This window comes from Pezoporus occidentalis, unplaced genomic scaffold, assembly GCF_034315485.1.
Source record: "Pezoporus occidentalis ecotype Australia unplaced genomic scaffold, CSIRO_AGI_Poc_V1 ctg130, whole genome shotgun sequence".
NCBI lineage: Eukaryota > Metazoa > Chordata > Aves > Psittaciformes > Psittacidae > Pezoporus > Pezoporus occidentalis.
In genome coordinates, this window is record NW_026913104.1 from 128,909 (window position 1) to 155,525 (window position 26,617).

Below are 26,617 nucleotides of genomic sequence, written 5' to 3' on the forward strand. Positions count from 1 at the left end.
CACCGGAAGACCATGCAATTCAAGGCTGAACAGAGAAACAAAGGCCATTTGGGGAGGTATTAGGAATTCTCTTGCTTTCAAAGGTCAGGATGCACCACCCTCCTGTTGAACCAGCTCTATCTCACTACCTATCAAAGGTGCAGCAAACACTGGTAGGAAGCTGGGCAGTAACAGTTGGTTCAGAGACCTATGTGGTAAAAAAAAGGGAAAACTTTTTAACCAACCACCCCATTCACATGGATCCACCACGTGGAAATCACCTCAGTAAATCACAAAGCATCCATTTCCTGGTGAAAACTGAGGAATTCTTCCATATCCAGCCGGCCAGGAGCAGGTGAGGAGCCGGTATCATTTACTCAAGCGTGGACCTTTGTGCAGTCAGGCTTTCATGAAGCTCAGGTCTAAAGACAACAAACTGCTGCCACTGTCCTCACAAGTCTGGGAACCTCATTCAGATGCAATCTGTCACTGCAGGGAGACAACTGCAGAACTTGACCTTGGATTTGCAAACTCAAGACCAGAATCAGCTCTCAGACCTACTATTTTATCCAAACGTGCAAAATTCACCAGTCAGGGGCGGCTTTGGCCACTCACAGAGGTCCAGGAGTGACACTTTCCTTAGTGTTTACTTCACACCTCAGACTTCCAGAGCTCCTCAAAGAGTCCCCAGCCCTCCCCACAGCACACGGTAAGGTGACACTGAGTATGAAGCTACACAGTGTTTGCTTTAGCCTGCAGACGGATTGAAGACAGGCAGCTGCCCACCTCTCCCATGGCGGAGCTCTGAAGAATTATCACTACTTCACAGAGCAGACATGACATCAGGCTCTTGGGACAGAGACAGTAACATAAGGGCAGCATTGAAGCGATTGCAACACAAAGGAGATATATGAAGGACTTAAAGCATGGCCCAGAGTCCTCAAAGCAAGGACTGCATGATCCAAACATGGAGCTACAGGCAGCACGTATGACTTGGACAGCAAGAGCTCCCAGCAGAGCTCCGTGCATGGGCAGCAAGCGCACCACGAGCACAGGGGACATCTCTGCTGCTCGCAGAAACCCACATCCCTTCTAATAGACCAACGATGCAGGAAAACCAAGTAGCTGCGTGAGCAAGAGAGCATGGCCGAGCGTGGCAGAAAGGAGACGATGTCTCTTTAAATGTGACTAGAGTGTTGTCAATGGATCTGCCACGGTAGAGGAGTTAATCCCCCCCCAGCCCCTCTCAGCCACTGTGATGGGATAATTAGATGCGAGGGCTCAGCGCAGATGATGCTCCAGTTGCTTAGCAACTAATGGTTTCCACAGCAACGGCAAAGCACAGCCTTCGGAGCAGTAAGTGAGCAGTGCAGCAGGGCAGGGAAGGATGCCTTAAACTCCTGCACTGATCCTCTCCTCCAGAATCACTCCGAGGCCTTGAGGTATTCGGGGAATGAGGAGGGGGTGCCTTAAAGATACAACATCCCTGTTTCACCCACAGTGAAATGAAAAGGTTTGGGTTTTTAGGCTAAATATTCCATGGCTCGGTCCTCCTCATCGCAGTGATTCTCCGCCAGCAGGATGAGCGAGGCTGAACCACAGAGTGATCTTATGCAAAGGCACATGCCCTCATACATGGGTCGCTATAAGCAGCTGAATATGATTCCAGCATCAGCAATTCTTGCACCCAGGGCTGAGTACTGAACACACACAAACACACTGATGTATTTAGGTTTTCAGCACTGTCCCCTAAGAAGCCATGTACAGGTACCCAGCCTGGCTCAGAACCACCAGCAGCAGGAGGTTTCCTCTCGATTCTGCAGCTCTGCAACGTGTACACAAGTGACGAAGGCCATAAAACACGAGGAGTCTCACCAGAATTACAGAGAGAGATCAGATTTATAAACTATAGCCCAAGTCTGTCATCTGGTACTTCCTTCAACCTGACCAATTCCTACTGCTTTATTACCGCTCCTTCCCGCACCGAGTCAGCATCCCACTGCTCCCGACACCGCAGCCATGACATGCATCACTTCCCACTACACACTGCATGTGCTGGCCATGCAGCTGCACTGCTGCAAGCCACAGTCCTGTCACCTCATGAGCCGAGTGGAGACAAGCTCAGTTGGCATTTTCATAAGAGAGCTCTGCACACTTAGGTGGGGTTGTTGATTCAGTACTAGGTGGTCTTCGCCACCTTTACACCCTGCAGGGATGGCCTGTGAGGTGTCGTTTGCCTGCTTGCAAATGATAGTCTTACGTGTTAACGCTTTGCAAACATCCCCAGCCATGAAGGCACAGAAGGAGCCTGGAAACTCACATCACAAAGAGAAGCCCTGCTCTTGTACCCTGCCCTCCATCCTGCCCTGGTGGGTGCTTGTGCCAAGAAGCGTCCCTTGCAGTGCCGGTGAGCAGAGCATGCCTTGGGCACTGGCTGCAGGACACTACTCGCTAATTTTCCTCTCCCCCCTCCCCGGAGGCTGCAACACGTGCGCCCCGTGTGCCACCTCTTCTCGGCACAGAGCACACAGAACGGAGAGCGGGGCAGAGCCCTCCCTCAGGCAGCAGCGGGGCGGGAGGTGGCGCTGGCCTCCGAGACCCCCGTGTGCATCAGTCCAAGCCACTGACTCCGAGACGCTCTGTGCCAACTTTCTGCCCTTGCTGCATGCATGACCTTGCCCTCCAAACTGGCTGTGACAGCCAGGAGGAGGGAGCATCCCATCAGCCAGCCTCTGCCAACAGCTAATTGAGCTGCGAGCGAGGTCTCCTCCCTGGAGCCCTGTCCTGATGCCTCCAGCACTTCAGGAAGGTACAGGAGCAGTCACCAAAAAAGTTGCGGAGCGTTTCAGCCTCTGTCCCCTCTGGCTTTCAAAGGGGGAAATCAAAGGGAAGCGCTGCGCTTTGTTCTGCGGGGGAGCGGCGCAAAAGGTGAGCGGCGGCGAGCCTGGCAGAACCGGTCGCTTCAATCGTCCGCCAGCTCACCTTTGAAGTGGGTTTTAAAATCAGGGAGGAGGGGCAGAGACCTGAGTTCAGCTCTTTAACTGCAACTTCACAGGCTCGGAGCACGTGGGGGGTAAGAGGCTGCCTTTCCCCCACCAAAAAATAGCGTATCTGTTCAGAGAGACTAGAATACAGCTGATAAAGAAGGCTGCGATGCTCATCAAGTACAGCTGTTGAGTTCTTACGTAGCTGTTTGTAGTCTACAAACAGCTACAACAGCAGCAGCATCTACCTACGGTACCAACAGAGACACATCAGGCGTCTGCAGGATTAAGCAGGTACTCTGCCACTGCCCCTGCTCCAGTGCCAGTGTTGTAACCATCTCTCTCTGCCTCACATTCCCTCTCCCCTTGCCCACCCATATTGTCGCCACTGCCTCCCTGTAACAGAAAGGACCGTTTTTAATCCCAGCCCATGCGTATCCTGGGAGCTTTTTCTATTACAGCCATAGCATCAGCCACTTGCTGCAGCACCGGGAACTGAAGCAACACCAACACAGCAGGAGTGATGCTGTGCCAGGACAAGCCAAGCACCTAATGTACATCCTGTGCTAGGAAGATGGGGAAAACTACCAATTATTTAACTGGAAATTAATCTCTGTTCTACCACAGGGGAAAATATACATACACACACACACATATATATATGTACACACACATGCACACAACCCCCACAGTTGATTGGCACAACCAGCATCCACAAGCCCAGAGTTTGCACCAAGTCCACTGAGCTTCCCTCTATAGAAACATCATCAGCTGGGCAAAGCCAAGGCAACAGCAATACCTTCATATCACCAAGGACAAGCAGATGCCCCTCTGTACACATTCAAAGCTTTCAGGGGCTGTGGAATACAAAAGCCATTCAAGTCAGACTCCAATAAGAACCCTGAGTTGGAAGTGAAGTCACAGACCTCCCCTATCTTTAGGGGAGAGAGTGAGCTTTCATCCAACATCTTTCAGAGGAGGGAGCTAATCCAGTTTCTCTGGCTTGCAGAAGGCAGCACATTCACATGAAGCCAGCCTGGCCAAAGACACATACCTACACGTCACATGCATGTGCAGAAGTCAGACAGCACAAGAAGCAATCGAGCACACTCGCAGTTACACCTGGAATCTGAAATGTCTCTTCTCTTGATTTGCAAACAAGTCTTAATCTAAAGCACCAGAAGATGGGAATCAACAAGGAAAGAGAACTGTCTCCTGACCCCGACCCTCATCCTGACAAAGCTTCCCTGTAGTTCTGCTGGCTACAAGGCGTGTGAGAGTAGGTGAGACTGGTTTTCAGCAAAAAAATCCCATCAGTTGGCTTCCGCGCGGACAACACTCACCTGAAAAGGGCCGGCTTTGAAGGCTCCGGATGTCCCCAGCAAAGACGCCACCAGCTTGTCACCTCTCTACCTTTTCAGCTCCGTTCATGATGCAGATAGAGATGCTGGCGTCTTTGGCCTTCTGCACATGTCAGCAGGTTCTCTTCTAAATTCTGTCTCACCTTCTGAAGCTGGAGGGACCAAAAATGAGACAGCTTTAGAATACAAACATGAGCTTCTGCGTGGCACAAGGAATCGGCTGTCTTAGGTTTTGTTTGCCACAAGTTGACTCAATCAGTCTGATTAAGATCCCCCTTCCTGGGAAAGCAGAGATCAGGGGTTATGATGCTTCCACACAGAATCTACAGTATACAAACTGATGGGATTGGGATTCAGCAACTGAATGGCCAAAGGCAAAATCAAGGCCTTTTAGCCTTTCCCTGGACTTAAGGGAAAGGTCTGTGCTTGCAACTGCATATATCTAAAACATTCTTATGCTTTAAGCTGGAAACCAGCACCTCTGTTCCCAGTTTTGCCAGCGCCATTGCAGATCACAGGGCTCCCTTCCCTGTTTGCATTACAGCAGCACCTCAAATCTTTACCAGTGAGAAGTAAACATGAGTACACGGGCAACGCTTTCCCTCCCTGCAGCCCAGGCAGGAAATATCAGCAGGCTCTTTTCACACCTCATTTCGGGAGGGTGCGAGTACAACTGCTCAGAGCAGAGCTCTGTGTTGTGTTATGTTATGCCCTACCCCTGGCTTTACTTACCAGCTCCACAGAGAGCTGCAGCCTTCACTGAGGACACTGAAAACTGAGGGAGGACGGAGGAAAGGAAGATCTTATAACTGCTGCCTGCAGCTGTTTCTCATCTCCTTTATTGCTCTGCGGGAGCTTTTGCTGGGGAGCCCGCACCTAACTCCAGAGCAGCTACAGGTGAAACCAATGTGCAAAACACCAGCTCACACGGCCTCTTGTGGCCAAGCCGCACGTCCTGCTTGTCCCCCGGCAGCTCCTGCAGAGCAGCACAGGGAACGGTGTCCTTCCCACGGACAGGCTCCAGCCCCAGATATCCTTCTGCCTTTTATTCACATCAGCGTGCTGCCCTGCTTGCTCTCCCAAAGCCACACTGGCTGAAGAGAAAGCAGGGCAAGACGCTTCACCTGCGTGTGAGATCCAGCTTTCGCAGGACCTCTTCAGTCCCCCCAAAATACTCACGTTGTTCCAAGATGATGGACATCGCTGCGCCCAGCCCAGCACTCTTGTGTGCATTTACTGTCAAAGTACCAAAGGTTACGTGGGTAGGTGAGGCATCAATTCAGGGTGCACACAGATAACCACAGGCTTAATGAATTACTCTGCCTCAGCTGATACATACACCACTGTGTGAGAGTTTAGCTCCAGACAGAAAGGGGAAAGCAACTTCGTGATGTGACATGTCCAGTGATACGTGGTAAATTATTAAACTGCAGTAGCTGGATTGTTTGCAACACATCCCAAGTCAAACAGCAGGCTCCAGTTTCAGGAAGGAGAATGGGTTTGGCCTGGGGTTTTGAGGAAAGCAAGCCAGCAAGTGTGTCCCGCTCACACCTGAGCCATCTGACCCAGAGGGAGCACGCAGGTGTCTCTGCAAACACCTGAACTTTGTCACACGAGGGTGGGAAAAGCAGTGTGACGAGAGCCTTCTGCATCTCACAAAAGCCACGCCACACTGACCTGATTGATAATCATGGAATGCCTAACAAGGACTAAGCAAACCTCAGTGCAACACAAACTACCATAGCTGCTTTTACTGAGGAGGCAAACCCGAGTGTGCCAGGTTTCCCGCTGCCCTTTGAAGGTTACCTTGTCCAGAAAAGCTTGGTTTACTGTTTGACTCATTTTTTAACAGCCTGTCCCAAAAGATGTAAACACTCAAAGGCTGAGAATAGTGACAGCAAACGGGCAGGGACATCTGGCCCAAAGCACTGCAGAGCAAGCCTGCAGCAGGAGGAAGCATCTCCCCTTTTCTTTCATTACACAGAAATAACCCAAACAACTCCAAGACAAACCTCTAGTGCAAGGGTCAGGGAATTCACTTCTAAAGCTGGGATTCTCCCAACATCGTAACACTAATGTTATGGCACAACCTTTGCCAGCAATTGCCAGCATTGCCTCTTTCTGTTCAACCCCCTGCAAGTCCCTGCTGTACTCCTCCGCTACCAGCATAACCTGTGTCCTCCTGCAAAATGGTCAACATATGTAGAGAGTCTGAAATCTAATTGCCTGTTGGTACAAAGCCAAGCTTGGATTTTGGTGTGTAGCTACTCCGTTTCCACCAGTGCCACCTGCCTCCCGCATCCCCTCCCCAGCAGAGGAGTGACAGTGAGTGGGCCAGATGGATGAGGATGTGTGACAAGTACCCTTTACTAGCACAAACTACATCGCTTCCTTCATCAGCCCTAGGACAGATTAGGCAGGGGCTGTGTGTGAAAGATGTGGCTGAAGACAGAAAAGCAATTCAGGAAAGCGCACACAAAGTTTCTAAGAGACTGAAAGCACACCCAGGCTCTACTCAGCCTGGCTCCTTTGCTCAACTGTGGTCCCCCCCTTGGTGTTTTGCCTGGGATGACCTACAGCACTTTCCAGTCTTAAACCCCACTACTCCCAGGCAAGCAGGGTGAGGGAGCTCCTGGTACCTGAGCACTCTGTGCATCCCTCAGAGATCCGTCCTGCTTCCAGAGACATTGATGTTCTCAGACCAGGTAAGTTCATTGCAGAGTGTAGGTAAGGCTGTGATCTTACCATCAGAGGCAGAAAGAAATGAAATGCCAGCCCAGTGAGAACAGCAGTGGCTGATCTATCGAGGCTCTAGCAAAGTAAATGGGCAGAAAACAGCCTGTGTGGTGTGACCTATCCCACTCTCAATCAGCTCCCTTGTTCTGCCAGTATGGGCATTGCCTCCCTAGGATGGGCTCTAATAGGTATTTAGAAGTGTGAAACAGAGACCAGCCCTTCACCCACCTGTGTGATACCCTTTTAAAAACATGTGTGACGCTGAGCCAGCTCCCAGAGCACTTTAAGCTCAGGGGATCCTTTGTGCCCCCCTCGCAGGTCCTGCTGCCCTCGGCACCCAAAGGTACCTTTGGCACCCAAAGAAAATGGACTTGAGTTTCCAAAACAAGGCATTTTGGGAAAGCCTGCACTTACAACATGGCCTTGAGGACTGGGACATGGCAGAGGAGCTCAAACTCACCAGCACTGAAGAAATCCGGCAAGGTAAGGACATGGCTGTAATTACAGGTGTGCCCTCCAAATGCAGCCTTTCAGGTAGATGAACTCAAAAAGAGGGTGAAGGGGGTGAGTTGCACTCATCTGGCTTCACAGGGGAAAAAGAAGGTAAACTTTCAGAGCTGAGCACTGTTGTTTGGGCTGGCCGCAGTGGTGCAAGAACACACAGGCATGCACTCTGTACACAAAACAGGAAAGCAAACGCTATTTAGGGCGATGAGGAGGCAACTGGGGACCTTCGCCCTGGGATTTGCATTGCATTAGAGCTTCCCCAGGCTGCCTGTGGACAGCAGGTCTAGAAACTGTCCTCAGGCAGGACTGGCAGGGTGACATATCTCCTCCTTTTAGGTCGGGGTGCTCAGCCCCATCTGTGGATGTGGGTAAACCCCAGCCTGGCCTGTCCCCTTCCTGGGAGCCCTGGATCAGACCCAGCCACATCCAAAAGCCTCGTGTCCTCAGTTGCTGGTGCCACAGGAAGCTCCTCTCTGAACACATCGTGGGACAACTCCTGCTCCGACTTGGACTGCTCCAAGGAGGATGTGCTGTCACCCTCCAGTAAGGCTAGAAAGGTACACAGAAGGGAGCTGCTTGGGCAACAAGCGGGCTCAGCAGCTCCCGTTCCGGCCTCGGTCAGCCGATGCACGGAGCCTGCCTGACAAACAGGCTCAGAGTACAAAGTGCAGGGACAGAGGCTGAAATTTAAAGCGTATGAGCTTTCTGTAAGCTCTCTGCCAGAACAAAGCAGCTTATCCCTGTCCCTCATTCTACCCAGGGCTAATAAATCCATGTTCTTTTTTTCCTTCTTCTCCCCAGCTTACTGCGGATGAAGCTGCTTCATGTGTGGACATCCCAGTTCCTCAGGAGATGCCGAAAAGTCCTGAAGTCAGGATGATGCTGGTGCCTTGGAAATCCACAGTCCTCAGTCCTCAGAGCATGAAGCTCAAGTGCCCCAGGCAGATGAGTGCCAAAATTGAGGGGGGCTGGCCCCGTCCCCCCCTTAATTACTGCACCCTCATCAGCATCGCCCTGTGCAACAGTGCGGGTGGCAGTCTGACTGTACAGCAGATCTACCAGTTCACACGGTACCCGCTCTTCTCCCAGCTCCTAGTGCAGAATGAGGGGAAGAGGGACTGCAAGGGGTACAGGGGTCTCTGATCTTCCGCTGGGAAGCAGGGATGTGGCAGCCAGGACTCACGTTTGGGTCTTAGCTCTGCCCTCAGTTCAAGATGCTGCTGAGGGAACTGCCTCCCCTCTTTGGCAACACCCAAACCTGTGTCTCCAGAGCTGGGATTTCAGTTCTGTGTCTCGAGTGCACCAGCCAGCCTCCCACTGCAGGGCTTGGGGAGGACCCTCCTCTCCTTCCCTCCACGTGTTCTGTTATTTATCACAGCCTCCAAGGGCTTTAGCCCAGGACAAATCTTTTCTCTCCACAGGCAGCACTTCCCATTTTTTCAGACCGCCCCGAAGGGCTGGAAAAGCACGATCCGGCACAAGCTGTGCTTCAGCAGCTGCTTCGAGAAAAGTACCAGCTCCACGGGCGCCAAAGGAAACCACAGGTCCTGCCTGTGGAAACTGACTCCAGGAGGATGCAGAAAGTTTCAGGAGGAAGCACAGGCCCTGACTAAAGAGGCGCTCGACTTGGTGTGCCAAAGCATGAGCAACCCGGGTACGATTCCAAGGGCAGGAGCCCTGCAAACAGCAGGGCACATCAGGTTTTACGAGGTTCCTGCAGCAGGAGAGCACCCAAGCACTATGCAGCCCCCAGCACTGGGGGACACTGCTCTGGGAGGTGACACCAGAAACTTGGAGATCCCTGCAGAGATGCTCCACAAGCAGGACTCGGTCATCGGGCTGGCCAAGAGCCCAACACAGCAAGACAAAGCCAACCAGGCTGCTTTCAAACACAGACCTGTCATCTCAGTCCCTGCAATAGCTGGCAGTTTAATATGGGACAGGACTGTGGCTGCAGCATCAGTGCCTGAGCAGTTGTTTTGGCCCAAGTACCTACCCCAACTTCTTCTCACTTTCTCTTTTGCAGATCTGCTGAGCTCTCTGTTTGGGCTATGATTCCTTCTGGCTCCCTGCTTCTGAAAGATGGGCCATGTGCTTTCAAACCAAGCCTGTTTTCTGAGGTGGTGCCACAGGTAGCTTCACAAGAACCACATGTGGAAATTATGGGCATTGTGACATAAGGACTCAAATTTAGAAGGGGGGTGGACGGGACAGAAGAAAGATGGTCAATACTTCATTTCCTTCATTAAGGTGAGTTTCTGCCAGCCGCATGAGTTGCAGAGGCATTCTGGCACCCGCTATGCCTGTAACACAAAGTCCTCCATGCACGCTGCTGCCTCTCACAACGCTCCTGCAGTGCAGAGAACTGAGCTGCGGGAATAGGTTAATCTGTGTCTTAACAAAGCACCTCAGGCCAGTGGCACAGAATGCTTTACCTGGCTGGGAGTGCAGAGTCCCTACCACACAGATGTTATTCCAAGCCCACGTGCCTGCCCCCCGCACTGCAAACCCAGTGGGCAGGGATCCACATCACTGCTAGGCTGGAGGCTGGCTCCTTTCACCTGCGTGTCCACAGGAGCACGAAGGAACAGACACACTAAAAGGGATTTGACAGAGTCTAAATGTGCACATTAGGGTGGTACCTCTTTTCCTGAGCAGCATACAAACCACCCTGCAGAGCAGCTCTGCACCGCTGGGCGCTAATGCCACCCGAGGCACTGCAGGAGTGCAGGATGGCTGTCAGTCCCACATGCGACAGCACGGGTTGTCTGTCTGTGTGTCCGAGCAGGACCTGACATAAGGTGAACAGTCTCTGAAGGCCTCGGCTGCCCTGGATGGCACCACTGAGGTAACCTTGTGGCTCCAGTTTGATGCTCGCCTCCCGTCGGGCCAGGCTGGAATTACAGAATCAATCAGGTTGGAAACGACATTCAAGTTCATCAAGCCCAACTTCTACCCCAGGACCGCCAAGGCCACCGCTAAACCATGTCACTACGGGCCTTATCTTAGGGTTTTCTGAACCCTTCCAGGAACGATGATTCCACCACTGCTCTGGGCAGCGTTTTCCAGTGCTCGGCTCCCCTTTCAGGGAAGAAATTCTCCCTAATACCCAGTCTAAAGCTCCCGCAGACCACGAGTATCCCCTGCTCTCACTGAACACAACCCCCACACACTTCAGATGCGCTCAGAGGTGCGGATGGGTAGGAGGCATCAGCCGATGGCACCCGACAGCCGGCGTCACACGGCGGGCTCAGTGTTTCGGGGATGCAGGAGGCGGCTCCAGAGCAAGTCCATGCACGAACTGCGGGACAAACGAGCGCGGCCCGCAGGGAACGGAGGCTTCGGACACGGCCGGGGCACCGGGGCACGTGCACCCGGCCCCGCCTCGCGGCCGCGCCTGCGCAGTGCGAGCGGCGGAGCGGCCATGGCGGTGCACTACTGCGCGCTGTGCCGCCGCTCCTCCTTCTCGGGCCGCCGGCACCTGTACAGCGCCGCGCACCGGCGGCGCCTGCGGGAGGCGCTGGGCCGCCTGCAGGAGGAGGTGGCGGCGGCGCGGGCGGCGGCGGCGGCGGCAGGGGAGGAGGAGGAGGAGGAGGGCGGCGGCGGCGGCGCGGCCGTGCTGCGCTACGACCCGGCGGAGCACGACCGGCGCGTGTGGTGCCCGTGCTGCGGGCGCGGCGTGCGGCGGGACGGGCGGCGGGGGCCGCTGGCGCTGCCGGGGGCCGCGCTCCTCCAGCACCTGGCCGGGTGAGCGGCGGCGGCGGGGAGGGGGGGGCCGGGGGGAGGGGAGCGGAGCGGGCGGGCGGCGCTGACCCGGTCCCGTAGGGCCGAGCACCGGCGGGAGACGGCGCGGTTCTGGCGGGAGCAGCGGGCGGAGGCGGCGCTGCGGGAGCAGTGCGTGGTGCCGGCCGAGGAGTACGAGCGCTATGCGCGAGCGCTGGAGCGGGCGGTGGCCGCGCACCAGCGGCGGGAGGAGGAGCGCATCCGACAGGTACCCCCCGGACCGGCCCCGGAGCGAACCGGGACCCGCCCGGCCCCGCCTCACCCGCGCTCTCCCCGCAGATGGCAGCTGACATCCGGGAGGCCGAGCGCAGGCAGCGGGAGACGGTGCGGGCCGCCCTGCAGGTCGGTGAGCCGTATCCTGCCCTGCTGCGCCCCGGTGGGGACCGGGCACCGGGACACGCACCCCCGCCGGAACCGGGAGCGCTCGGGGGGTGGAGGTGGGAGCGGATGGAGGGGGGTGTCGCTGCTCAGCACCAGGAATAGTGTTCCTTTTCCCTGAATCACACTCAGCTTCAAACAGAGCCAGAGCCTCGCGCAGGACCTGCCTCCCATGGCCCCCCGGCAGCACCCCAGAGGTGAGAACCACATCCCACACATGTACCCCGCTTGAAGCCATGGCCCTGCCGTGGCAGTGGCCTCATTTGTTTGCTGCTGCTATGAGCTCGCTCAGATCCTTCACAAACTTTTATCCATCATAAGCATCACAGAGATTCTTCTCCCCTCCACACATGTGTAAGCACCGACAACCACAAAGTGGTAACACTATGGTACCCCGAGAACACTTCTTTCCCATCTTGCTACAAAACTCTCCAAACACAGACACAAACTCTGCTCCAGAAGCCTCTGGACAGGTATTGTCCACCCATCTGCAGCTGTCACTCACCTCTCGGGCTGCCTCTGTGTTCCAGGGACACCTCTCATGATGCAGAGCAGCCTGGCCCAAGTGGGACACACATGGGACCTGACTTAAACTGGATGGAGCCCAGCCAGGCTTTGACCTTCATCGGCCACCAGGTAGGGGTGACTGGCTGATGAGCACAACTTCAGTTTAACCACAGGGGTACAGAGGGTGTTATGAAGGAAAACAAGGAGTTGCAGACTCTGTCACAAAAAACACAGCTGTGCAGATTCAGGCGAGCAAGGAGCAGAGAGTTTCACTCATCCAGCATTAAGCTGTCTTTCATTAAGCAAACGTTCTAAAACACACCCTATAAAAACAAATATTCCTAAAGAAAGTAGAGGAAAGCCTCCCCCTTCCTGTGACAGAACCTGGCTCTGGAAGGGAACGCACATAGTACTTTTCAGTTCTGGTCTCTTTAGGAACACTCTTAAAAGCATCAGTTTCTCATCAGTGTTTTCTGTTTCTGTTGACAGGATACAGAAGGGAAAGGGAACGTTCACACAGGTACTTGCGTCTGCAGCTCGCTCAGGTGGTGCCCTGCTGAAAGCTCCTCGCTTGTCAGTATCACAGGGGTAACCGAGTCATTTTGAAGCAGCCACAGCACAAGCAGGAGGTGCTCGTGCCTTTGCTTATAGGTGACATGCTAGAGAAGAGAAAGGTTCTGTATTTCAAAAACTCAGTGCTGTGTGGAACGTACGGTGTGGGGTATGTTCTGCCACTGCCAGCTGAGCAAAGCCCCAGGGTTACTTGTCCTTCAGTGCTTGCTGGGTAGGGAGAGCTGCAGGGATGAGGGAAGGGAGGATGCTTCTCCCCATCACAAGTTTAGGGTAACTACAGTAGCCAAATACATTATCTGTGTCTCCTAGGTGCAAAACCTCCATGGCTAATGGAGGAGGAGGAGGAGGAAGAGGAGGGAAGCAAACAAATTGGACCTTCATACGAGGAATTTCTCAAACAAAGTGAGCAGCTTGTGCTCGTTTCAGTTAACCTCACATTCAAGTTTCCACACTAAAGAACCAAAAGCACTGCGACAGAGAAACTCACTGAATGAAACACTTTTCTAGAGGAGAAGCAGAAGCTGAGGAAGCTGCCCCCCGAGCGCGTGGGTGCCAACTTTGACCATACCTCTCAGACCAGCGACAGCTGGCTCCCTTCCTTCGGGCGTGTGTGGAACCACGGCAGGAGGTGGCAGTCCAGGTGAGCTTCAGGGCAGCGCAGGGTTTGTGGCCTCCATCCACACAGGCCACTCATGGAGCAGGCTCTCTGGCAGCAGCGTCAGGAGGGGTCTCGCTGCACGGGTCACACCATGCCAGCCTGGCACGGGGTTAAGCACAGCAGTGGCTGCAGAGGCAGGTGCCTGCCTTACCTTCCAGACCCGTGTACTGGCCTGCTGGCACCTCTCGTGTGTTACAGATCTGTGGCAGCTACCTGGAGAGGCTGCTGCGGCTCTGAGAGCAAAACCAGAGCTGCTGTTCTAAAGCTGTGCCCTGTCTTACTTGTCTTGTGGGGTGAGGCAGTGTTCATTCCCTCTTTCTAAAGGGTGCTGCCTTCTGACTGCTACACTGTCTTTCAGGCATCAATTTAGAACTGAATCGGGGGAAAAGAAGAAAAAAAGGTGATCAGGAGAGGAGCAGGGAAGAAAACAAGCTCTGTTGTGGGAAGGTGGACTGCAGGAAGCTCCAGCTTTGTCAGTGCTGCTGTGCAAAGTTTAGTGCTCTTATTTAATACCTACATCTGGTTGCGTTTGGTGCCTGGCCACAGTGCAGCAGTCCCACCACCAGCAGCTCCGGTGCCATGTGTCCTGTGCGAATGTGTAGCATCACATCCCATTAAACACATGAGGTTTTGAGAAATAAACTTTTATTATTTAAATAAAATGCTTTTAGCCTTATTTAGAGCTGCTTATCAACACTTCCCCGAGACATTAACCTGGTATCTGCTGTTGCCTTGCACAAAGATTTGTGGGTACGGCTGGTCTGCAGGAACTTGAGAAATACTGAAAATATCCTGCTAGCACCTTCCCCAGCCACAGAAGCGGGCTTCAGTTTTCCTCCAACTGCATCTCAACATGGTTTAACATCGCTGGCTGCTGTAGGTGACACAAAAGTTCCCTTTCACAATACAAAAGCATGTTCACAAGACATTGCAAACACCCTATAAATGCAAAAACTGGCTGGCAGAGGAAGGCAGCCATAACCTGGCCCGGAATCCACTACCAATAATGAAACATACACAATCTTGAAAAGGCAAGAAAAATTATTTCAGTAATTTTATTGCGTGCATCTACATAGGACACATTGCTGACGGGGCCACTGGGGAACCTGCAAGGCAAGAAGTCCTAAATCAGACAAGCAGGTCAAAACACAAAGGGTCTGCAAGCTCTGCTCCAACAAGAACGCTTTGCACAGCGCCCTGTGACAGAAGGGAAAGCACACCGATGGGAGAGCACGCACAGGGACAATCACCAACTGCTCTGGAGCACAAGCGATGTCCTCTCAACACCCAGAGGCACAGCCCACCCGAAGCAGCACAGTCGCCCAAGGTGCAGCCATGTGTTAGCTCCCAACAAAGCACAAAGTGGCTCCCACGTGGAGCCACTGCCTCACCTCCTCGCTACGCGTCCTCCCCTGCAGCAGGCGCGTCTCCACCTTTCGTGTTCCTGGTGTAGATCACTTGCGCTCGGTGCTTGGACACCAGTTTGATCAAACCTACGAGAAAAGGAAAGTACCTGAGGGCGTGTGTGCTGGTGGTCAGGGACCTTGTGCTCCCTTCTGAGACTGGCCAATGTGTGAGAGGGAGCACCAGCACACCCAATCACACGTGCTTGTGCATGGCTTCTGTTCAGGTCTGGGAGCAGCTCTGTCACCACCCGTCCTTTGAGCAGCATTTCCTTAGCACAGCACACCAGTGAATGCAGCAGAGCTGCTGCTCCTCGCTTTGGAGCACTTTTGGAACACAAGCTAAGGCAGGGGCTTGCCAAAAGCACACCCGCTTGTCTATTACAGATGCAGCACGAGATCTGCCAAGTGAGCAAGGAATGTACCCAACAGTTCTGAGCACTCACCTTTGCTGAGCAGCTCCTGGAGGGCAGCCCTCGCCAGGGAGCCTCGAATCTTCAATCTCTCTGAGACAACCGCAGGCGTGATGAGCTTGTAGTTGGGCACTTCCTTGCACAGTTTGTCATAGGTGGCCTTATCGAACAGGACAAGGTTGTTCAACTTGTCTCTCACTTTCCCCTTGGACCACTTCTACTTGGAAACAGAAAAACAAGCCCTAAGTCATCTTCTAAACTATAATGAAAGATCCTGGTGTCCCTGCCCATGGCGGCGGGGTTGGAACTAGATGATCTAAAGGTCCTTTCCAACCCTAACCATTCTATGATTGTACGATCCGGTTTTAGGATGTCCCATCAAACGTCTCCACATCACTTCCAGATTAAAGGCCTAACAAGACGCACCGAATCGTCTTTATAAACGTAAACACCGCAGATAACACCTACAGCATCTCCAACCGACGGGCCTAAAGCTCCGCATAAAACCACAGCCTTTTCTTCCTCGGATTTGCCTCCACCACACGCGGCTCTGCTGCCCGATGAAGCAGCAGCTCCCCCACCACCACCGTGTGCCCCCACCCCGCCACGCACCAGCCACACGGTGAGGGCCCAAAAGCCTCCCCTGGAGCCCGCCGCCACTCAGCGTCGCCCCCCCCCGCTCCCCGCCGGCTCCCACCTTCTTTTTGGCTTTGCCGCCGGACTTGTTGACCGGGTCTTTATCCTTTTTGGCGGACTTGCCCGCGTCCTTCTTCTTCTTGTCGTCTTTGGGCGGCTGCGGGGGGGCAAGAGAAGCGCGGCCGATGAGCGGCGGGCAGCGGGGCGACCTCCGGAGGCTCCCCCCGGCCCCGCGGGGCCCCGCCGCCCGCCGCCGCGGCCCGCCCGGCGCTCACCATGCTGCGGCGGGGCTGCTCCACAAGATGTCGGCCCGGAAAGGAAGCGCCTGGCGCGGGGCGCGGGGAAACCCCGTGCTCGCGGGCGACTTCCGGGGCACGGCGCGGGGCCGCTTCCGGGCGGGCGGGCGGGGGCCGCCATGGCGATCTTCAGCGTGTACGTGGTGAACAAGGCGGGCGGGCTCATCTACCAGCTGGACCACTACGCGCCCCGCGCCGACACCGAGAAGACCTTCAGCTTCCCGCTCGACCTCGTCCTGCGCCCGCACGACGAGCGCGTCGTCGTGGCCTTCGGACAGCGCGATGGCATCCGCGGTGCGTCGGCGGGCGGGCGGGCGGGCCGGGGGCAGCGGGCCGGGCCGGGCCGGGCTGACCCCGCGCTGTCCCCGCAGTGGGACATGCCGTGCTGGCCATCAACGGCGCCGAGGTCAACGGGCGCTTCACGGCGGACGGGAAGGACGTGCTGGAGTTCCTGGGCAACCCCGCCAACTACCCCGTGTCCATCCGCTTCGGCCGCCACCGCCTCTCCTCCAACGAGAAGCTCATGCTGGCCTCCATGTTCCACTCGTGAGCTGCGCGGGACGGACGGGGCCGGGGGGCAGGGCCGGAGGGTGCGGGGGCACTGAGGACCCCTCTCCCCACAGGCTGTTCGCCATCGGGTCGCAGCTGTCCCCCGAGATCGGGAGCTCCGGGATCGAGATGCTGGAGACAGACACCTTCAAGCTGCACTGCTTCCAGACGCTGACAGGTACAGCTCAGCCCCGGGCACAGCACCGCTTGGCCTGGCCAGGGCTGTCACGGAGCGCAGCCTTCCTGACCCCCTGCCTTTATGGCTCCAGGGATCAAATTCGTGGTTCTCGCCGACCCGAGGCAGGCGGGGATAGACTCCCTTCTGCGCAAGATCTACGAGATTTACTCTGACTTCGCCTTGAAGAATCCTTTCTACTCCCTGGAGATGCCCATCAGGTAGAGAAAAGCCCGCTTTTGATAGTGCAGCTGCCACCCCTCCTCACTCTGCCTGTGCGGTAACACATGCTGACAGCTCCCCTGCTTTGTGGCAGAGCAGACCCAGGGGTTGAGGGAAGGGGAGGACACAGCACATGGCTGCAGGGGCAGGGCACTGACCTGTGCTCCTTCTGGTACTGCTCTCCTGGGGAAGTGGGAGCCACTCCTCCTTGGCACAAACCCTGCTGCCCTAATGTCACACTTGAGCCCATACGAGAAGCTTTAACCTTAAGTAATGGCCAGGTCAAAGTCTGATAGCAGCAGGCCATGGTCTCGTGACTTCGGGAATCTCTCTTTGAAGGATGTGGAGATCCTGCCTCTGTTAGCCTGTTCCATAGGTAAAGTCACCCCCTTCTGCTTTTCTGTTACAGATGCGAGTTGTTTGATCAGAACTTGAAACTTGCTCTGGAGGTGGCAGAGAAAGCCGGACCCTTCGGACCCGGGTCATAGAGAAAGCCTCCCCTGTTGCACTGACTCTTCTCTCTCCCTGAAGAGCAGGGCCTCTCCTTCACATCAGAGACTGCAAAGCCCCCAGATGTGCTCCACTATCTCCCAAGATACTCGTTTATCCCCCGGTTGTGAGGTTTACCTGCAAAAGATTAGTCAGGATTGTTTACACACGACCACAGAGGCTTATTCTGCTGTGCCCTCGAGTGAAGAAAGGCAGCGAGGCGTGGGTCCGTGGCATTAGTGCAGCTGATTGCTTGCTTTCATTTCAGAACTGTACATACGTATTTTTCCTGTATAGCTCTAACTTATGGTTTTGCAAAGGGTTTCTATGCAGGAGTAATAAATGTTCCTTGAAGAAGTGGATGGCTGTTTTCTGTTGGCAGGGTAAATTTGTGCCAGTAGCACCCCAAGAGGATAAGCAGGTTTGGGTGGTTCTGCCTGCGCCGTTCTCCCTAAGACAACCACAGCCCTTGTGACACTGCTCCATTTTTATTTCACATAGAAGATCAGGGAATTAAGTACAAAATGTAATTCACTTCCACCGTTTTAATTAAGGCTGGCTACCTACTCTTGCAACCATGCTGTACAGCACAGTACCTGCGTGCACGTTCTGCACGAGAACTGCCTCTTCCAGAGTCCTAAAGCAGTAAATCCTTCTGGGGAAAGCCAAGAGTATTCAACTAAATCCTGGTTGAAAACCTGAGTATTCATTGCAAACAGTGCTGGGCCCCAAGTGCTGCAGGCTGCCAGTGGTGGCTCTGCTAAGGCTGACTCGGAAGTAGCCCAAGGCCATGCCCACAGCCATAAGAGATGCAGCTCTTGACCAAAACCACCCTAGACTACACTCTGTGTACTAACAAAACACAAGCCAACACTAAAAATAGGTGTTTTTCCAGAGACCTGGAAAAACCCTGCAGCTGCTGTCACAATACCTGCTGCTGCGTGGGTTTTCCAGGCTGACGGGCAGAGCGCTGGCTGCACATTGCCATGGCAGCAGCTGCCTCCCTTGCAAATCATTACACAGAAACTGCACCAGGCAGGATCACTTCAATAGAAGGAGCTTCTCTGAATGCTCTCCCGTAAAGTGCCGAGGGTTTCCTGGAAACGTGCCTGTTTCCCGGTGCTGCAAGAGCCCCGCCGCAGCACCACACCAGCGTTCCACTTCTCCAGAGCAAAACACCTCCATCTCTCCTAACAACTAATCCTGGGTCAAGCTAAAGCCACGCTGCTCTCAAAAGAGCCATGAGGCCCAGCTCTAATCATCATCATTCACTGCTGTCGCTGCTCCAGGGCTGAGAGCGAAGCAGAATCAAAAAGTTAATGGCCGAGAAAAACAGCAGGGACAAAACTCAACGTGACAGCACCTGAAGCCAGCCATTTCAGAGTCCCTTTAGCAGAGGAGCTCAGGCTGCAAAGCCTGGGTGCTTCCCCAGCAGTGCTGTGAGGAGGTGCAGCAAAATCATTGCCCGTGTAAACTACCTGAATTATCACATCTTGAGGGAAAAAGTGATCAGCAGCAAGAACCTTGTGCCCTCTGGCACCTGACAGTGAATGAGAAATTGAGATACTTTTATGTAGGTTGCAGCAATAGGTAAACTCACTCCAGTTAAACAAAAATCCAAGCATCATTCCCGTCGGTGAGAGAGGCTCCTTTTCACCGAGCAGCTTCTCCTCAGTCAGCCTTCCTGGGAATCCGGCCCATCTTGGTGCGGATGTTGCGCAGTAAGAAGAAAGCCACTGTGCTGCCAGTGCAGGTGATTTCGGCTACCCAGAAGGCTGTGGCCCAGCTGTAGTGCTTGGCAATGGTACTGAAGGGTAGTCCAGCCAGAAACCCCCCAACTGCAAGGAGAAACAAAGAGAAACCCAGCAATGCTTGTGTCTCAATTTGATCTGCTGATACTCGGGTTTGCACATGTAAAGATTTCTCAGGCATGGTCTGAACTTCAAGCGCAAGGCAAAACCCATCAGGCACAGCAAGAAGCATCCCTGAGGCTTCCAGCTCTATGGCCTCCGTTTCCTGGGAGGCTTCCCATGACCAGGAGCTTGGCACCCAGCGGTGGGCAATGCTCCAGCAAGAACACACGTGGGTTTTGTTTGGTTTTCAGGAAAATGGGCACTACTCACCATTGGCCATGAGGGCCACTATGGCGTGGGAGGTGCCGCACAGGTTGGCAGGGGCGCTTTCGTTGGCGATAACCCCGAACAGGGCGATGGGCCCGTACGAGGAGAACCCGAACACAGCTCCCAGGGTCAGGATCCACAGCTGTGAAAACACGTTAAGATCAGAAACAGGATCCGTGCACCCTCCCCTGTCAGTCAGCAGCTGCTGACCAACCGAGATGCTGCGCGCGGTACGGGGAAGTTTTGACATTTTCGGGCTGACACCGACTCCCTGACCTGCTGACAGAAGAGCTCAAGCCTGTGACAGCCCCCATGTGGTGCTCTCGGCCACCGTGAACCCCCCTCTCTCCCACAGTTCTGCCCCTACCCTGTGCTCACACAACAGGAGCCATTTTGCATGAGAACCAGACTGTGGAGGAGAGATGGGCAAAACCGCAGGAGAGGTGTGGATCGGGTCACTTTAAAACGACCCTGGAGTCACCAGCTAAAAGCTTTTCTCATCTGAGATGTGAGTGACCGGTCAGAGCACCTGTATTTGCAAGAAGCCACCATCTGACAATCTCTATGTTACTAAAGAAACACAAACCAACCCAAAAAACCCTGACAGCTTGAACTTCAGTGTTAGTTCACGCTCTGAAAAAACTACCTGTTTTTCACGTGTGAAAGGACAGCAAAGGGTAATTGCCCTCCTCAAGGTTACAGCATGCTTTCTGAACTACAAACACCATTTCAAGACGTGCAGAAGTAAGTAAATGCCATCTTATTTTCCAGATGGGAAACAGAAACAAAGTTAGGAAAACACTTGCAGAAAAGCAAGCAGGAAGGCATATGCAGGAGCAGGATAATTCCTTGTGAGCCCACTCGCAGGACTCCTTAACTGGCTGCATTTTAACTGAGGAGCAAATGTCCTCCGAACCTCTGAAATAAGAATTTACAAGTTTTATATCCAGACTTTTAACAGTCAGTCAGTGTAATCAAAAGACTACACGAAAAGGTTTCCGTTACAAAACTTACAGTAATCTCAGTGCCCTGGTTTTAAGCTTTGTACTGCTAACCAACCTCCCAGGACAGGAAAAGGGCAGATCAGCAAAAGCAGAAACAGGCAGAGGGAGGAAAAATGCAAGGCAGAAACCTCATGCTCCTTGAGGCCTGTAAGGTCAGCTAGAGGTTGCAAGGCTACAGTCCAGAAGTGATTTTCCTGAAGAAGAAACAAAGGAAAGGAGAAAAGAGGTTTCATTTATCCAGCAGTCACGCAGGCAGAGACAAGCCATGTCTACACTACAGCAGGTAACGAAGGCCACCCAAGCCAACCTTGGCAGAAGCTGCCCAGCCCAGGCCAAGGGAGGTTGCTTCGCTGTGCCGCAAGGCAAGGGTGAAGACAACAGGCTCCCTGCCAGCAGGCCACCCCGGTGAGGCCACCCTGGCCAGGTACGGTCAGCGGCGCACGCATGGATTACCTTGGGAGACTCGCTGGTGACCGTGACTCGGAAGAGGAACATGGACACGCACATCCCGGCCATCATGGAAAGCAGCAGCGCGTGCCGGGGGTTCCCGTAGCTCGACAGACCCACCTACAGCAGAGGGAAGGAAACGGGGGGTGGAAGCTGGAAGGACTCCAGCTTTATAAGGGTGGTACCTAATGCCATCCACACTGCCCGCTCAGACACACGGAACGTGAGCCAAAGTGGACCTTTCAGCAAGGCTTCTTGATTCAGTTCAGTTTGCCCGCAGTCCAACTGTGCTCAACAAGATGCTCTTAGTGATAAATGATACTTCTGTTATCAACTGCACCCTACTTCCACCCTGAATTTGCCTTCAGATCCCACCACTGGACTTTAATGCAGGTTCTTTTTCTGCCAGAAGACAGCTGTCAACAACCAGATCTCCTTCAACGGGGAAACGTGGAGAGCACAGGAAAGCCAACAAGTAAAACAGACCAAACATCCTAAACCCAAACATCTTCAAAAAGGGTGTCTGGCAGCTGTCCTCACGCACCCAGCAGAGCTGCTACAGGCCAATCTCTCAGCTGTACCAGGCAGCAGCAACACCAGCCTGACTGAGCACCTTCCTGAAGCTGTTGAGATGCATCCTGTCCCTCCCAGCCCACCGCTGAGTGAAGGAAGAGATGGGTTAGTCAAGAATGCTCTGATTTTCAAAAGCCCCACCTCAGAGCAGGGTAGTTTAGACACAGAACTGCTTCCATCAGAGCAGCTTGGGAAGACAGAAGAAAGAAACACAGCACTGAGAGCTGCTGCTCTGTAGCATGAGGCAGCAGCTCCATAACTCTGCATTCTGGGTATCCTGAATCTCCAGAGCAACATGAACAAGGGAAGCGTTCTGCTCCACTGCTGGTGTGCATATTAGAGAAGGGGGAAATCTGCAGCAGTTTAAATGAACGCTGTGTTAACTGCCCAGCACACCCGAGGGTCCAGGTTACTTACTCTTGCTACTGCTCTGTCAGAAAGATATCCAGCAGCAATGCTTCCCACCAGACCCCCGATCTCCAAGGCACTCATGTAGGAACTACCTAGAACGCAGGTGAAGCAAAGGACAGGCCATCAGGTTTGGTAACGAAGCTGCTGCGTGCTTTAGACTCAGCTCAACCCTGTCAGCTCCCAGCAAGCTCAGAGCAGCTCCGCTGGACAAGACCCTCCAGCTCATCCTTGTACAGGGATGCCCGTCTGCCAGTCCCAAGAGGGCCCTTCAGGACTGGTGTCAATACCTACATGTACCCATGCAGACAGTTAAGGTGTAGGGGAGCAAGTCCCTCAGGCAGAGATCCCTGTGTCCTTTTCTGGCTCCCAGTCAAGCTCTGGGCAACAACAGTCACAGAGCTTAATAAGGCAGCTTCGCATCTTACCCACAAGCATGGACTGTCCCCTCTCCTGGATCAGGAAGAGCTGGCCCCAGTCGGTACAGCACGTTTTCACTCCAAAAACGACCAGGTAGCCTGTTGAGAGCACCCAGAGGTATGGCGAGAGCAGCAGCTCTGTCAAAGTGCTGTTGTCACTGGAGGAACCTTCGAGGAAGATCAGGAAGAGCATTACCACTGCTTGAACATTACCACAGCCTGAAGCACACCAGCTCAGCGGCACTACAGATCTGCGAGCGGGATTCATGCACAAGGACATCCGTACAGAGGAGGATATTCATAAAGAGAGATATTCATAGGAAATGAATGGCTTTACCTCCCCCTTGTTCTGGGTTTGCTGTGATTCCAGAATCTTTTCTGTCAATTTATTCCACATTCATTCAGGATTTCAAAAGAATAATCAAAACACTCCTCCCAGCAACGTTCTGTGTTGCGGCTGCCAGTAAACCCTCTGCAGAGGTTGCTAGGGAAATTGTCTGCTCCTCCAGACTTTGTGCTAATGTTTTCAGCAGTGCCTGTGACAGCCACTACATAGACCCAAGCCAAGATGCTGGCTTTCAGGTCTTCCCTCGATTTTTGCTTCAGTCTGTGAGAAGCGCCTACAATCGTAACCCATCCTCCCCAGAAAAGGCTCCTGGGAAGCAATACTGCTTTCTTACACAGAGAGGTCAAGTCTGGGCATTGCAGGACAGTGGGGAACATAGGCTGAGTTTCCACCGGTCTCTCAAATCCTGCAGCAAACTCGTGTTGCAATTCCCCTCTACCTGTTCTGCTTTCAGAACAGCACCGTACTCAGTGGTCTGAACAAACATTTACTAACTAGCTGTCCTAGGCTAGAACACAAAACCCTGAGCAGAGTCCACCGCAAGCCAGGGGTCAAGAGAACCTACACAGGGTAAGGGGAGATCTGCCTCTCCTCTGCCAGCGTGGAAAGGCAGGTCAGGCTCAAGGAAGCATTCCCTGCTGTTGTGCTGCTGTAGCCAGACCCAGTCCCCTTCCTGTAAGATTACACTTGGGCTTGGTTTAGAACTTCAGCATTCAGAATAAATCTGCTGAAAACGGGGCTTTGCACATGCCCACCACGTGGTGATTGTGGGAGTTGGGAAGGATGGAGGGCTCAGGACATCGGGAGCAGCGCGCCTGTGCCGGAATACACGCCAAAGGCACCATGGGTGCCCGGTTACAGCGAAGCCTCCTGCTCACCTTTCTTCCCTTTCTTGGCTCCTTGGTCAATGTTGGGCAGCCCCACATCCGATGGCTCGTTCTTAATGAGGACAAGGCAAACAAAAGAGACAACCACGCAGATGAAGCCGGAGCAGGACAGGGTCACACGCCAGTCGTAGTTCTGGGACGCGAGAGCAGCGACAATGGGGCCTAAGCCTCCAGCCAAGTTCATGCTTGTAGACAGGATTGACCACCACGTCCCGAACTGCGACGGCTCAAACCACTGTGCAACAACAAGAAAAAGGGCATGAGATCTGAGGAAGAGAGTGACACCGTGCCTGAAAACCCACGGTTGAGACCCACACTGCGGGTCTGGGGCACTGCAAGCACCCATAGAACCATAGAACCAGGTAAAGGCAGCGCCCACTGTGAGTCCTGCAAGGAACCCCACATGGCTCCAAGGTGTTGCCATTTACAGACCATGAAACTGAGACCTGGTCCGGGAGAGGCAAACTGGAGAGCACAGGGTTCTGCACACCCCCTTGCCAGGAACAGTGTCCTCCTGGAGAGGTCTGCTGGCACAACACTGCACACGGATACGCGGGGAGTCACAGGGCAACTTTAGGACTCCCTGCTAAGAACCAGGCACGATCAGCTCTGCATTGCAATGTGCTCTCAGAGCCAGAACCGCTGCGGTGGCTGCTGTCAGCAGGAAAACGTCCGAGAGCTCCATTCACACACGTCTTCAGCCCACACTCTGTTGTTTCTGTGATTTGGGCCCTTCCTTTGTGTGTCCTTTTCTGGACAGTTCTTTTCTGGCCAGCTAGATGAGCAGGGCAGTTGTCAATCCCCCCCTATCCTGCAAGCACGTGCATTCCTGGGCTTTACATCTTCCCAGAGAGGTACACACGCAGCTAACCTCCCTGCCTTCTGCCCAAAGGCGCCAAGCAACCCGATCCCAAACACACACAGGAGCTGGAGGCTCAGCTCCCGCTGTTCCTCCACGCGTTACCCGCTTTCCTACCCGGACAGCCCGCGGTTTGCAATTCCCGAGCTCCCCGAGCGTGCAGCTGGAATTCTGCTCAGCGCCCTTTGCCCAGCAGCAAACTGCCACAACAGCGGAGAGACAGGCAGACCTCTGCCTTCAAGCTGGATTCCCACAGCGCGCATCTCTCGCAGTGCAGAAAGTCTGCCACCACGAGACGCGAACTTCTCAAACCGAACGAGACCCAGACCTAGAATCAAGGCACCTGCACGCACGGGCTGAGCGGCTCTGGGGACCCTTGCCACAATACCCAGACCCTCACACACGGGCAATCGCTGCGCAGGCACAAGGCTCCCGGAGGCTGCCACCTCCGTGGCTGGAAGGAGGCAGGCACAGGCGCGAGTCGCTCTGCACCTGGAGCTCGCGTTCCGGCAGAGCAGCAGCCGGGAGCAGCTTCCCCACCACCCGCGCTCACCTTCCGCAGGATCTTCCCGCAGGGCGGCCAGCCCAGCCCCTGGGCCAGGCCGTTGAGGAACCAGAGCCCCGCGAAGGCCGCGACGGTGGAGCTCCAGGAGAAGGCCACGTTGACCAAGCCCACCATGAGGAGCCCGGAGCAGAAGAGCCAGCGGGCGCTCGCCCGGTCCGAGAGGACGCCGCTCACGAATTTGCTGATGGCGTACGCCGCGGACTGGCTGCTGGTGATGAGACCTGCGGCGGGCCCGCCCGTGAGAGCCCGTTACAGCGAGCAGCGGGCCGGGGGCACGGGGGAGCTCGTCCTCGTACTCACCCAGCTCGTCCTTCCCCAGCGGCACCTCGGCCATGACGGCGGGCATGACGAACGAGAAGGTTTTGCGGTTGAAGTAATAGAGCGTGTACCCGGCGAACATGGCCGCGAAGATCACGGCGCGGTACCGCCCGTACCCGCCCGCCGCCATCCCGCCGCGCTGCTCCGCTGCCGGGCAGCGGCGGCCGCGGCGACCCCGGGACCGGCAGCAGCGCCGAGAGCGGCCGCGTCCCGCAGCGCCCTCCCGCCGGACCGCGCTCCCATTGGCCGCCCAGACCCGCCCCGCGCCCCGCTTCCGGCCCGGCCTCCATTGCCCGCGGCTCACCTCAATCACCGCCGGTCCGTCCTTCCCGCCGCTGCCATTGGCCGCCGCGCTCCGTTCCGGGCCCGGCGGAGCCGCCCGCGGCAGGCGGGGCAGCCCCGAAACGTGCCCGTGCTGCTCCGGAGCCGCCGCCGCGCTCCGCCCCGCGCCCATGCACGACCAGCGCTGCCCCTTCCCAACTCTTTATTTTACAACCAACTCGAAACACAAGCGTTTTGTCAGCCCCCGGGTTTCAGACTCCGCTACAGCGCATGGATAGAGATGGCTTTAACACCCACCTGCGGAAAACACACACTCGCATCGTGCAGCACCGAGCGTCCGCCCCCCCCCGCGTCTGCTGCACCTTCCAACAAGTCCAAATGAGAAAACACCCCCAGCACTGGAATCACACGGTCCCTTTAAGCCAGAGCCTCGCATGAGAGACACCACCATCTCAGCTACAAACGCTCCCGCATGGATCCCATTTATCTTCGCTAGAAGGGGTGTGGCACAGAGTTTGTGGTCCAAGTTACTCCCTAAGCTCAACATGTTCCTTTCCGGCTTTCTCTCCACAGCAAAGTCACTTTGGTGACTTCTGCATGGAAACAGACAATTCTCAGTAGGCAAAGAGCCACCCTGAAACACGTAAGAAAACGAAAACAAACAAAAAACTCCCCAGTTCACTAAGTTAGTAGCGGCAAAATCCCCAGAAAGGAAATAAAAATGTACATCTCTATCCCAC

General features: G+C 54.7%; 6 protein-coding genes across 11 annotated transcripts in view; 3 read left to right on the top strand and 3 right to left on the bottom strand.

The window, feature by feature from the left end:
* The window catches only part of BCL9L (BCL9 like), a 58,132-nt gene extending 51,723 nt beyond the window's left edge, over positions 1 to 6,409 (bottom strand). The window contains exons 1-2 of the mRNA XM_062608509.1: positions 5,504 to 6,409; positions 4,307 to 4,476 (exon numbers count right to left, since the gene is read on the bottom strand). The gene's annotated coding sequence lies outside the window, so the exon portion shown is untranslated. The remainder of the gene's footprint in view (positions 1 to 4,306; positions 4,477 to 5,503) is intronic.
* On the top strand, positions 696 to 10,767 carry FOXR1 (forkhead box R1). Of its 5 annotated transcripts, XM_062608516.1 has the most exons (6): positions 704 to 1,421; positions 7,379 to 7,543; positions 7,904 to 8,124; positions 8,369 to 8,637; positions 8,989 to 9,221; positions 9,594 to 10,767. In XM_062608516.1, the coding sequence occupies exons 2-6, from the start codon at positions 7,426 to 7,428 to the stop codon at positions 9,620 to 9,622; spliced, it is 870 nt and encodes a 289-aa protein (XP_062464500.1). In that variant the 5' UTR covers positions 704 to 1,421; positions 7,379 to 7,425; the 3' UTR covers positions 9,623 to 10,767. The 5 variants fall into 5 exon arrangements, with proteins under 5 accessions (XP_062464498.1, XP_062464496.1, XP_062464500.1 ...); XM_062608512.1 differs by having other exon boundaries at positions 699 to 1,421; positions 8,989 to 10,767; XM_062608513.1 differs by lacking the exon at positions 704 to 1,421 and adding an exon at positions 6,917 to 7,029 and having other exon boundaries at positions 8,989 to 10,767.
* Positions 10,768 to 10,974: 207 nt separating this feature from the next.
* CENATAC (centrosomal AT-AC splicing factor) lies at positions 10,975 to 14,128 on the top strand. The gene is made up of 9 exons (XM_062608521.1): positions 10,975 to 11,314; positions 11,393 to 11,558; positions 11,630 to 11,692; positions 11,861 to 11,925; positions 12,259 to 12,364; positions 12,725 to 12,755; positions 13,118 to 13,210; positions 13,316 to 13,448; positions 13,825 to 14,128. Exons 1-9 carry the CDS (start codon positions 10,992 to 10,994, stop codon positions 13,868 to 13,870), a joined length of 1,026 nt encoding a protein of 341 aa, XP_062464505.1. The 5' UTR covers positions 10,975 to 10,991; the 3' UTR covers positions 13,871 to 14,128.
* A 361-nt stretch (positions 14,129 to 14,489) lies between these two features.
* On the bottom strand, positions 14,490 to 16,342 carry RPS25 (ribosomal protein S25). The gene is made up of 5 exons (XM_062608523.1): positions 16,194 to 16,342; positions 15,980 to 16,075; positions 15,316 to 15,499; positions 14,858 to 14,959; positions 14,490 to 14,572 (listed from the first exon to the last, which is right to left on the bottom strand). Exons 1-4 carry the CDS (start codon positions 16,194 to 16,196, stop codon positions 14,865 to 14,867), a joined length of 378 nt encoding a protein of 125 aa, XP_062464507.1. The 5' UTR covers positions 16,197 to 16,342; the 3' UTR covers positions 14,490 to 14,572; positions 14,858 to 14,864.
* TRAPPC4 (trafficking protein particle complex subunit 4) lies at positions 16,296 to 18,006 on the top strand. Its single transcript, XM_062608522.1, has 5 exons — positions 16,296 to 16,508; positions 16,586 to 16,760; positions 16,838 to 16,941; positions 17,033 to 17,159; positions 17,570 to 18,006. Exons 1-5 carry the CDS (start codon positions 16,334 to 16,336, stop codon positions 17,646 to 17,648), a joined length of 660 nt encoding a protein of 219 aa, XP_062464506.1. The 5' UTR covers positions 16,296 to 16,333; the 3' UTR covers positions 17,649 to 18,006.
* Positions 18,007 to 18,118: 112 nt separating this feature from the next.
* SLC37A4 (solute carrier family 37 member 4) lies at positions 18,119 to 25,818 on the bottom strand. 2 transcript variants are annotated; one of them, XM_062608519.1, is made up of 9 exons: positions 25,578 to 25,815; positions 25,266 to 25,498; positions 23,845 to 24,088; positions 22,630 to 22,788; positions 22,211 to 22,296; positions 21,227 to 21,340; positions 20,902 to 20,967; positions 19,773 to 19,911; positions 18,119 to 19,487 (listed from the first exon to the last, which is right to left on the bottom strand). In XM_062608519.1, the coding sequence occupies exons 1-9, from the start codon at positions 25,723 to 25,725 to the stop codon at positions 19,321 to 19,323; spliced, it is 1,356 nt and encodes a 451-aa protein (XP_062464503.1). In that variant the 5' UTR covers positions 25,726 to 25,815; the 3' UTR covers positions 18,119 to 19,320. The 2 variants fall into 2 exon arrangements, with proteins under 2 accessions (XP_062464503.1, XP_062464504.1); XM_062608520.1 differs by lacking the exon at positions 20,902 to 20,967 and having other exon boundaries at positions 25,578 to 25,818.
* Between the last annotated feature and the right edge of the window lie 799 nt (positions 25,819 to 26,617).